General features: G+C 40.1%; 1 protein-coding gene across 3 annotated transcripts in view; it reads right to left on the bottom strand.

Moving 5' to 3' along the window:
* Positions 1 to 3,918: 3,918 nt before the first annotated feature.
* Positions 3,919 to 11,544, bottom strand: part of KDSR (3-ketodihydrosphingosine reductase) — a 40,087-nt gene continuing 32,461 nt past the window's right edge. The window contains exons 8-11 of one of the 3 annotated variants that reach the window (XR_016441349.1): positions 9,690 to 9,773; positions 8,420 to 8,521; positions 7,540 to 7,997; positions 3,919 to 7,055 (exon numbers count right to left, since the gene is read on the bottom strand). Coding sequence is in view for 2 of the 3 variants with exons in the window: in XM_090039298.1 (XP_089895424.1) it covers positions 7,878 to 7,997; positions 8,420 to 8,521; positions 9,690 to 9,773 (306 nt within the window). In the remaining variant the exon portion in view is untranslated. Of the gene's footprint in view, positions 7,998 to 8,419; positions 8,522 to 9,689; positions 9,774 to 11,544 lie in introns of all 3 variants that reach the window. The other 2 variants (XM_090039298.1, XM_090039299.1) reach the window with 2 other exon arrangements.

Raw genomic sequence — 11,544 nt, 5'->3', positions numbered from 1 at the left:
TGTGAGAAACACCTGTTGCTTCAAAGAAATATCCAACAGATTTAGCTGTAGCTAGGAGTTTTATGCAGAAGGAAATGAATTCTTGTACCTCACCCCCCCATTCTTTTCTGTAAGAAGGATCTCTTCCTTATCTTTTAGTCTTCTCTCAGACAAAGGGAAAAAATGATATTACTGGTTTAACCAGTTCTCCCAGGCCCATTCTTACCTTTACAAGGATGTGTCTTGAGACAGGAGATTATCAGGAGCACCTCTCTCAGATTCCTGCGGGACTTTTAACTTATCACATACAATAAAAGTTAAATAGTAGCTTTCCACTGATTTACTATCTCACTTTGGCAAATAGGTCTTGCCTCTTCCTTTATAGTTTGTTAGATTGTTTTATCCTCAGTTCAACCCTTTCATCTTTAGTGACCTAGTTCTTTATTTACACTAATTGCTTTAGCAGTATCCACTGTTTTTACATACTACAGCACTAACTGTGAAGCTCAAAAGGGTTTAAATTAATATGGGAATTTCCTTGCAAGCAAAAACTAAAAATAAATGTTGTGGGTTAAAATACATCTCAGATCATTTTACCCAATTCTTCAATATCAATTTTGCCACTGTATAGCTTTTTGTTCAGGATTAAAGTTTACCAACTGACAAGCACTTGCTATTGATGCTCTTTTGGAGTACATCTTGGTTTCCAGTTCCAGGGGTCAGTTTCAGGAATTTTTTCCCTAAAGTCAGTAAATGAACTGCATTTGAAAGCTCGTTTATCTAAGCCATACAGTTGTTCCAATAAAAGATATTACCCCACAAAAATCCTTGCTCCCCCCACCCCCTTAAGAGCATAAAAAATGTCGAACTGAAATCTCCAGAAATAAATTATTAAATTATAGGTCTTGAAAGGATCACCAAATTACCTAAATGTATTTGTATGAGGGCAGAAAGATCTTGGTAGTTTGTATAGGGGAGGCAGGGTGAACACACAATTTTCATCAGTTCTCTTAGTTTTTAGAGTGCCTTTTTCCCTGTCACAACTTGAAATCCTAACAAGATCTCTTAATTACTACCAGCCCTGGAAGATGGTGGATCACTGTCACCTGCTCTCAGATGGTTAAGTAGGTCTAACAGTTATTGGAAAAAGCCCCTCATGAGATTGTCAGAGAACTCAACCTTTCAAATGAAATTTTTTCTTCATTTTTGTTCCAGTTTTGCTTTGGCCTGTTACTTTTATTTTTTTTGTGAGTCTCACTTCTGATGGCAGAATTCTCCAACTCATTTCCAGTATGATCTTTTCTAAGTCAGTATTACAGCACTAGTCAACTGGCCATCAAGAATGATGAGGGGGAGCAGGTGGAGGGGAGTGGTCCATGTCCCCCACCCCGTTTGGGCCCGCTCCCTGCTTCCCTCTTGGTGCTTGGGGTCCCAGCCCTTTGCCTCCCTCCCTGCCACAGTGGCTCCCAGCCCCGATGTGGGGGAAGACTAGGCCTGAGGGTGGGGGAACAGCGGGTCAGGCTGTATGATCACATAATGGTAACCAAAAATCAAGACACCAGTGTTGCTATGCCATGGGTGCCTGGTTGGGTCATTTTTATGCCACTAGGAGGAACAGTTTTGGAAGGCAGGTTTAGAATTTGAGATTTATTTTAACAGTAGCTATTGGAGTCAGCCCATTCTACCTGTGGATGTCACAGCCTACAATTTTTCTGTTGAACATACCACAGAGGTTGGCAATAACAATGAATTATCTATGACTAAATTATGAACAGAGACATGTAGGTAGCTGTTTTACTCAGGCAGAAGGCAGGAATGTAAAGATAACATGTTGCCGGAGAGATCCTTTGAGGTTGGTGGGTTACCTGTAAGTCAAGGCAGGCTGGTCCTCCAAGGCTACTTTAATGAGATATGCTGTCATTTTCTAGGAGTGTCTATCAAGACTTTCTGCCCACATACAAATATATTTAGGCAGTATGATAATCCTAACTGCTTTATTTATCCACTTTGAAATCCCTTCAACCCACCTTAGCCCCTCAGTAGCGCCATTTCCACCTATCCTTTATATTTAAATTACTACTTTCTATTTAGTACACCTGCTCTCTAAGTCCAATCATAGCATCCAAAAGTAAGCTGTCACTTAAAATTCTTTATTATTATTTTTTGCTTTGCACTCAAAAAGATAATTCTGGGAGATGGAAAGGTTGATCACCTATGTCTAGTTGGGCCATGAAAAGTCAAGAGTACCCAATGCTTTGCAAGTATCAGCTGGCTTGACAACACAGGGAGTCCTTGACTTGAGACTGAGTTCTGACTAACGGCATTTACAACCTTAATAAATGGGCATCCTGGTAAGTCTGTTGCGGTGGAAGGGGTGGAGGCAGATCAATGCCCTGGCAGCGGAAGGGCTAGGGCTGGGGCAAGTGCTGCCCAGCTGGAGTAGGGGGGTAGTGGGATGAAGGCGCAGCTTGTCCGAAAGGTGCGGGAGGAGGTGGGGCAGCTCCCACCACTTCATGCTGTTGGTCCGGGAGGGCACATGTGCCCCTTGATCTACACAGGGCCAGCGAAGCCAGGGCTGCACTGCATTGCACCCTGGGAGGGCATGGTGGCACTGGGAGCAGGGGCTATGCCTGCTGCCACTGGACCAGCCATGGCTGGACGGGCGGGGGTGCTGTGGCTCCTGCTGCTGGGCACCATTTGTCCAGAGGTAGCACAGCAGCTGTCCTGCCCCAGCTGGGCCAGAAGTGGCATGGGCTAGCCCTCGCTTCCAGTGCCTACCCAGAGGGCAGCACAGTGCAACCCCAGCCCCACCTGCCCTGCATAGATCCAGCAGCATCCCCCGTGCCCTCCGGGACCAGCACCGTGCAGCAGCAGGAGCCGCCTCCCCTCCCCCCTCCCCACAGACAAGCTGTGCCTTTGTCTTGCGCCCCAGCATTCGACTTACAACATTGTTTTCAGGAACCATTGTGTCACAAGTCTGAGGACTGCCTGTACTCAAAGGATGAATTCACTAGCATGAATCAGATCCTATAAAATAACTGGGATTAAAAAAAAAAAAAAAAAAGACACTTATACCCCTGCAAAATGGTTTCTCCAATTGTGGGGCCTATAGGATGTTTTAGCAATGTTGAGAAGGTATGCATTATATAATAAAATTGGTAACATGGAAGCTATTTCTTCTCCATATTTCCTGAGACGTTCATTGCAACAACTTCTTTATCTAAGTTTTTCATCAAAATTTGCTCCTAGAATAAATTTTTCGTATGTTAAATGTAAACTTGGTACAATAAAAAGCATGCAAATGTACTGAAAAAAATCTGTATAGCGAACAGCCTTTTAAGTTTCATTTGCACAATGCTGTCACTTAACATTAAAAAGGTAATTTATCTCACAGCCTAAGGCAGGGATCAGCTATGTGTGGCCTGCAAAGCCACTGCATCTAGCCCATGGAACCAGAGGGCTTTGCCTGTACCCGTGCTGGGCAGCTGGAAGCTACTTCCACGTTGCTGCCACTTCTACCCATCCTGTGCAAGTGTGTGTTCACATGTGCATGCAGGCATGCTTTGGGCTTGCAGGTGGACAGGAAGGGGTAGAAGAGGCAGCAACATGGGAGCAGTTTCCAGCTGCCCAACTTGGCCCCAGTGCAGCTCCTTCAGCTGGAACCTGGGTTCACACTGCAGCTAGGGAGCAGGGGGTGCTGGAAGAAGCACCAGTTCTGCAGAAGCAGTTCCCAGCTGTGTGTTTTCAGCCGGGATGCAGTGAAAACCCCCTTGCTGCTGATGTACCATGGAAGCTACTAGGCCTGTGCAGCTACTTCTAGTCTAAGGCTCAAACCCCACCCCACAAAATACAAGGTTGTCAGCCCATGTGTTAATGTGACCATTCCTTCGGGGGAGGGGGAAGACAGGAAAAACACAAAAAACCCAAATCACAATGATATGCTTTCTTGGTCCTCCATTTATTTTGAGAAATACAAAATACGAAAATTAGTTTACAGTTTCAGCACAAAAAATACTTATGAACAAGCACAAGATGGAATGTTTTAAAAATAATCCTATACATTGTTACCATTTAAAAGTGCCTAGAGTTTTTCACAGCAAAACAAAACTTACAGTTTAATTATATTTTAGTAAAATATTAAAATTACTTAAATTGCACATAAACACCCTACAGAAGAATATAGCTTGTGTAATGTTATGATTAAGTCTGAATTTAAAACAGTAATTAGAAGCTACATGGAATGGAAGAGAAACATTTTTGGTTCAACTCTCAAACCTAAACTAAGTTGAAAACTGATCAAGAAAAGGCATATGATGTTGACTAGTTATGGCACTAGTGATTAAATTATGGTCATTTGACAAAACGTGGTAAAAGGTTGTTTTGTTTGATTCTTCACAGATCAATTTCACTACTGAAGTTTTTAGATGCAGGTTTCTTTATTAAATTTAGCTGCAAGTAAGAACCTGTGGGCAAGTTTGCATAGTATTCTTGTTTTCAGCTCCCTCCCACCTTAAAAATGTGTAGGTTACTATTTGTTACAGTAACTTAAGAAACAGAAATTTAGGTTAAAACATTTTAGATTCTTGTAACCCAGGGGTATAAAAGTCATCTGGCCCCAAAGGCCAGATGAGCAGTTTGGGACCAGTCCACAGGCTGGATGAATGGTGTGGGACCAGGTGGGCTGGGTCAGGCCCATGTATTCCCCTTGCCCTGCACATGAGATCTAGTACATGTAGTGCCCACTCTAGTTGGTCCAGGACAAGACATCACACGTGGCACGTGCTCTAGCCAATCAGGGACCCAGTGGACAAAGAGCCTGGCATCCTAGGTACTTTGCTACTGCCACAGGAACAAGCTGTGGTGCTGCTGGTGTTCCACTGCTACTATCTGCACTCATATGCCTGGCAACCAAGCAGGTGCCCCAGCAGCACCTTGGGAAGTCTGGCACTGCTGCTTCTTCCCACAGCTACAATCAAGTGCCTGGCCAGAAGCCGCAACACTGGAGTCCCAGCAGCACTGCAGAAAGAAACCTGGTATCATGGGTGCTTGGCTGCTGACAGGAACCAGCCACAATACTGGGCTTGTTCCCAGTGGCTGTTGCCTGGGTGGCTGGCTGCTGCACTAGGAAGGTCGCTTATCACAGCTAGGATTGGGACAAAAAGTCTGTGGACCAGATGACCTGGCTCTCTGAGCTGAATTCCACCTGTGGGCCATCTGTTTGACACCCCTGCTGTAACCAATTACTGAATTCGATTACAAAATGTCATAATACTAATGCACGCGAAGTCTGTCAATTAGTAAGTAAACCAAGTGCAGTAGTTTGCACCAGCAAAAAAGTAGTAACCCTTGGATGTTGAGGGCATTTTTTTTTTTTTTAAACTTGGGTCAAGCAACTTCAATAGCCAGAAGATCCAATCTATAGAGACTTCCATACAGTAAGAAGCTTTACTGAATATGCAGTGTTACATATAAGCTTAAGCCTCTGCATGAGTGGATCACAGTATCAAATTCATCCAATAGTCTCTTACTTCTTAAAACACCTCTGCCTCATAATTCATCATCTACATCCAAGATTTACAAAGTGACTAGTTAGTCAAAGGTGCCCAGTTTGAGAAACTTTAAATTTGCTTTCAGCACTTTCTTTAGAAAAGTAAGTATCCTTTACCATGTCAAGTTCAGCACTGAGAAACTGAGGCACTCGGGATCTCTAGTTATTTAAAAAACTTGGCCTTTATGCTTCTGATGCAAATCACATGCTCTTTAGTTCAGTAATTGACTTAAAAACATTTCAATATCATGCATTCGATTCATATCTGAAACCTACACATTAATAAGAGAGATCATAGGATCCTAACAGCATAGCTGTGTTGGCTTTGAATAACCATGGAGATGTCAATCACAGAGGTTATCCTAAATGCTTTGTAATATGCAATCTGTATTAAGCAGCATAAAATAGTTAATGTATATGCAGAACAGATTATTCTGCTGTAAGAAACTCAGCTATTTAGAAATGCAACAACACCTACTATTCTCAAAACTAATCATATGATTAGAGGCATGCACAACTTCAAACATATTTATTTAGAGACACTAGTTGGCAGGAACCCAAACTTTAGGTTTTGTAAAAATCTCACAAAACCTAAAATCTACATCCCAAGGAGAGTGAGATGGTTAAAATGTTTTGCCGGCCAGTATGAATTTTCTTCTATGCAGTTGTAAAATGAACCTTGTAAAATGAACTGTGCTAGTGCAAAAAAAAAAAAACCAGAAGTAAAAATGGATCAATTACACTGGGTGGAGGAAAAGCTTTGCTGTTAACATTTGAAGTTCTTCCACAATTAATGATCAAAATACAAAATTATCCTATAGCATCCCATTAAACAATTCTTTAGGAAGAGGGTTTAAAATTATGCAAATGCTCTCTCTCTCATTAAAAACAGCAGCAATTTTGTCAAATATCTGGTTAGAAAACCATTTCTTGTCAAGTGCAAATACCAAATTTTAATAGCAGTTTTAAATTAAGACTTCTGATTGATCATGGAAAATGACATCTAAGATGTAGCAGTGCTAACAAATATGAAGGATGCAGCTTTTGCAAAAAGACTCATCATAGGCACTTACTGTAGTCGTCCATTAAATGAACAGTATATACACTGCACCTTCTTTATACCATCATTGTTATAAAACCAAGCATTTTCAATGTTAGAAACTTTAAATTGTTAGAAGATACTGTTGTATTCACTGTCCTCTGGTACAGATGTAGAACAAAACTGACTCATTACAATGTACATATAGCAACAGCTAAAACAGAGAGAGAGAGAGAGAGTGTACTTTTAAACCAGACCTTGCCATCCTTAAAAAAAAAAAAAAAAGAGTGTATTCATATCCAGGAATAACAATTAACCTGGAATACCACTTTGACACTGTGAAAGCTACATTCCTGCTACTGGAAGAGTATCTGCTATTTTTACACTTAATTACAACCAATTCCATCATCATTTGGCTCATTGTTTGCAGTCTTTTTAAAAATGTGCACAATGGCAGCATCGGAAGCTACCTTCTTCTCCAGAGCAAAACTGGCAAAACAAAAGGAAAGGGAATAAATTAGAAGATTATAAGTATTCAAACAATTATGACTTTCACGGCCATTTTAAACACTTATGTACTAATGATTTGATTTTCTATTTTTAAGAAGCTATACAATTTTTTCTGGCTTCCTGATGCATCTCCTAGCATTTCTCTGTAGGAAATGGGTTCTTCATCTCCCTTTAGAGAGTATGCATCAGTATAGCATACCTCTTAACTAGTCCCACACTGAGAAGGCTTGGATCATACAAGAATTTCCACCATTTAAGGTTCCCATACCCATCATAATGGTGCACGATGAATATAGCAAAAGAAGCCATTATTGACAGACAGATCTTCAGACTTACTGTCAATGAGAAAAAGTTATCATTCAAATTAAAATGTGGTCTTGGAAGTCTGTTCACAAATTAAACCCAGTTAGCAAGGGGAGTTCAAAACTTCTTCAGTTGAGTGTGTCATGGTATTCATTCTTACCTGTAAGCACCACCAAAATAAGAAAACCTAAGTATTTGTCCAGAATTACCAGCAATACCTCACTATGAAATTCTACTCTTCTTGAACAAAACCTCAAACATTACTGCAATTTAAACCACTGGGAAAAAAAAAAAATCTTTAAAATCTAGTTCTCTTTTATACTTTTGCATAGTTTGGCATTTTCTGGGGTTGTACTTTTGTTTTCTTTTATTTGCTTTTCACACGAACTCATCCATCACATATCCAAATGCCTTTATTCTAAAGTCTTCAGGTGAGAAATTCAGTCCAATTTAGCAGCAAGCTGTCCAATATTATGTGACCTTCCGATTCAAGGAAAGTTATTCAGTTTTATCTGTGCTTTCAGATTTTTCCCTTTGTATCATGCAGCGACGAACTATGCTATCAAAACTTCCTAGGTAAAACAAACCAACGATGCGAAAAATGCCCATGCAAACCATCTGCAAGTACAGAGAGAAAGACAGCTTTCAGTTTATTCAACATGCCCTTTGTAATAACTTGTATATATAATACAGTGCTGTTGCAGGCATGCAAGCAATACAAATGGAAAAAAAATGAACGCAAAGTTTACTGGAGACTCATGACATCATCATCATTGTATATAATGGTTGGAGAGTAAGTAGCAAAAAGAGCTTAAAACCATCCAAGTGCTAATCTTAGCTGTGGTACCAACTTGTGGCTTTGAGGGGTAGGGAAGTATTTCCCTGTGCTACATAGTCTTTATATGTAAATATCTATTATTCTGACAAGGTAGAAGAAAATGTTTAAAAGTACTTAGAAAATACAGACTATATTCTCTCCTAGTAAATAAATACAGTTAAGAAAAGGAAAAAAAAAAGCGCACAGCCTCTCTATATCTTACCTGCTGAAGCCCTTCAGTAATGGAAGTTACTGGTGACATTCCACTGGTCAGTATTGACAGCATGTAACCATCTGAACCAACAGAACTGTTAAAATTCCCTTGCTGGGTGGGAGAAGAAAAAAAAAATAAAAAAATTCAGGAAGTTATGCACTATGCCAAGCTATGCTTTAAGAAAGTGTTATCAATACAAACAGGCTTATTTTATTTTGTTCTTGCTGAGACTGTGCTATACTGTAGCACAACAACAGGATTATTATAGAAAACGTTCTCAAATTCAGTGAACTAATCAATTCGTCTAAAGAGAAATGTCTGCTCAAGTGCACGCAGATGTGTTCAAAACAAAACTCAATGAAGGTAGGAGAATCTGATGCTGTCCTGGAAGCAAAGCAAGCTTACATGTGGGAAAGAAAACCTCAGAATCCCAATTATTCAAGTTGTTTTTCTCCGCTTGTAAACATACTTTAGAAAGATAGCTCTTGAATTCTCCAACTTTGCCAGATTTTTTAAGACTAAAATATATACTTGATGGTTTTTGGAAGGCAGAATGTAGGCGGAGGGAGGGGGAAATGGAGGTAAATCCTCCTGGGAACACAGGCTGTCCAGGAAGTGTGGCAATCAGGAGACAGTCTGGGTGCGGCAACAAGTATAGAAGTTCTTGGTATGCAAGTTTGGGGCACATGCAGTAACATAACTAGAGGTGGGCAAATGGGGCATAAAAAGAAAAACAAAGAAACAAGATCCCAAAGATTCTGGAAAAGCTGATGGCTACTATGCCAGTATTTTTTGCATTATCATTCACAAAACAGGCACTCAAGTTTTCAAAACAAACTAGAATAACATGTCTTAAGAGTCAGATGAACAGTCATTGAACTAAAATAGATAAATAAAAGATTCAAGAAACTCTTCATGGGATGAGGCCAATTTCCTTTTACTATGTTTGATGCATGACAGGCCATCAGGATTTCAGTTTTTAGAACATGTTAGAAAAAGGTTCTGACCTGAATTATGACATGACACAGCTGTATCATTTAAGTGCTATTTTATGAGTAGGAACTCCAGGTACACACTAGCTCCAAGGAATTAAGTGAAAGATTGTTTCTGAAATATTTATTGTTTAATGGGAAAAATATATATTCACATTCCTAGAAAAATAAAAGAGTAAAATGCCATGTAGATTATATTTATTTGTCCCATTAAACCTTTCTACAGACTTTTCATGAACCCCTTCATATTCCATTCCCCTCCCAAAGATCTTAATTAATTTACTTACTATGGCATCTTTGACAATAATTCTGGCCACCTGTTCTGCTTGGCACACAGATGACGTTTCCGAAATTAGTTTGGTCTCTAGAGGCTGTGGTAGAAAATAAGTATTATTTATACTGATAGCACACAGGAAGCAAAAATACTGAAGTTACCATTATTTGTTGTGACATGAAATTTGCCTGCAGAAGGCTTAAGTGAATTAATATAAGCTGTCTCTACTGCCCCATCAGATGACATTGCAAATTGCAGCAGCTGATGTTCTATTTGAATGCCTTAAGGGATATATAAACTTCAAGTCTCTTATTTAGATCAGAGGCGCTCAATCCCTGGCCTGTGGTGGCACCTCTCCCCTGCAGCCAAATTTCCAGACCCAAGCAAAGCCCTGGGCCCTGCATGCTGGATTGAGTGTCCAATCCCAGCTTGCAGGGTTTGTGCCAGACCTCCAGGGGCCCAGGCTCCAGCCAGCCAGACGACTGACCTCAAGTCACTCATCTGGCTTAGGGGGCCAAAAGGCTGAGCCCCCACAATTTAGATAATTTTTGACCCAACAGATCTGTTGCAAACAAACAACTGAAAGTTGCTATTGTGCATTTCTGAAATTTAAATCTCAGTCCAAATGGATCCTGGCACTCAGTAAACCAAGCACTGGCAATCCACAGCCTGCAGGCAGAATCTAGCCAGTGGAGAGACTGGATACAACTTGTGACAGGCTGGGAAAATCAACAGCTTGCTGCAGCCCCATGTCTGACCGCTTGTCAGAGTCTATTTCCTCCGTAGCATCTGCTCACTGCCCAGCCCTTCCTTTCCAGTTCCTACAGTGCCTCAAAATTTTCAGCCTTTCTGTGGCTGAGGGTAAGGAGGAAGGCAGAGATCTGTAGCCACAGTAGGTGGCCAGGTTGCAAGGAGTGGCTTATGACTTGTAAACATTTATCTACAAATAAGAAACATCATTCAGTATTTGTTTTTCCCTACATAAATTTAGAATATGAATAAATGGTAAGCTTCAAAAATGCATGGATGCGGTGTATCTTTTGGTTTAAGAAAAAAAAAATAGTAGCACCAAATGTAGGGGGAAATCCTATTCCACCTATTAGATGCCAAAGTGGACCTAGATGCCTAACCATGACCTGCACTTAAGCCCACGTAAAAAAATTAAGCAGCTATCATCTTAACCTTAAACTGCAGTCACAACCTCCCTCTGCCCTCCCCACTACCCCACCAAAAAACCAAAACAAGATAAAATAAATAAACAAACACAACTGAGTAGGAGGACAACCCATTCCACTTTTACATAAATTGTTCTTTCAGGGACTTGAGCAGGGAATGGGGAATATGATCCCACATAGGCAAAGCCCACTTAAGCACCTAATAGAGGGAATACAATCTGTCTCTTATTTTCAAGGCTATTTGATTACAAGTCCACATTTGGCCAGCCAATGAAAAACCTTAATTAGGAAAATAAATGAAGAACAAATACATTAGAAAATTAAAATCAAGATTTCCTGTTTTTTATATAGATCACCAACACCGATTATTAATTTTTAATAATGTGGCTTTATCTATATATTTATCTATATCAAGCCACATTATTATATAAATTAGTGTATAATTATGATATAATACCAGACAAAAGATGAGTATATTATAAATATAATAAATTATAATACATAATTAAAAGATATCAATATCTATATATAGATCTATATCTATGTCCACGCCAATTAATTATCAATTATAGATTCTCCCTCTCTCCATTGCAGAGACTGTTGTCTTTAACTCACAACTTTCAAAAACACTGAATTCCACCTGCCACTCAATCCAAGACTACAAATCAGCCTTTCCACAGCTATTTGCAGCCT

Source organism: Crocodylus siamensis, chromosome 3 (genome assembly GCF_052110815.1).
Source record: "Crocodylus siamensis isolate JL-2025a chromosome 3, ASM5211081v1, whole genome shotgun sequence".
NCBI lineage: Eukaryota > Metazoa > Chordata > Crocodylia > Crocodylidae > Crocodylus > Crocodylus siamensis.
Note: the sequence above shows the minus strand (reverse complement) of the source record. Positions and strands in the feature narration are given on the sequence as shown.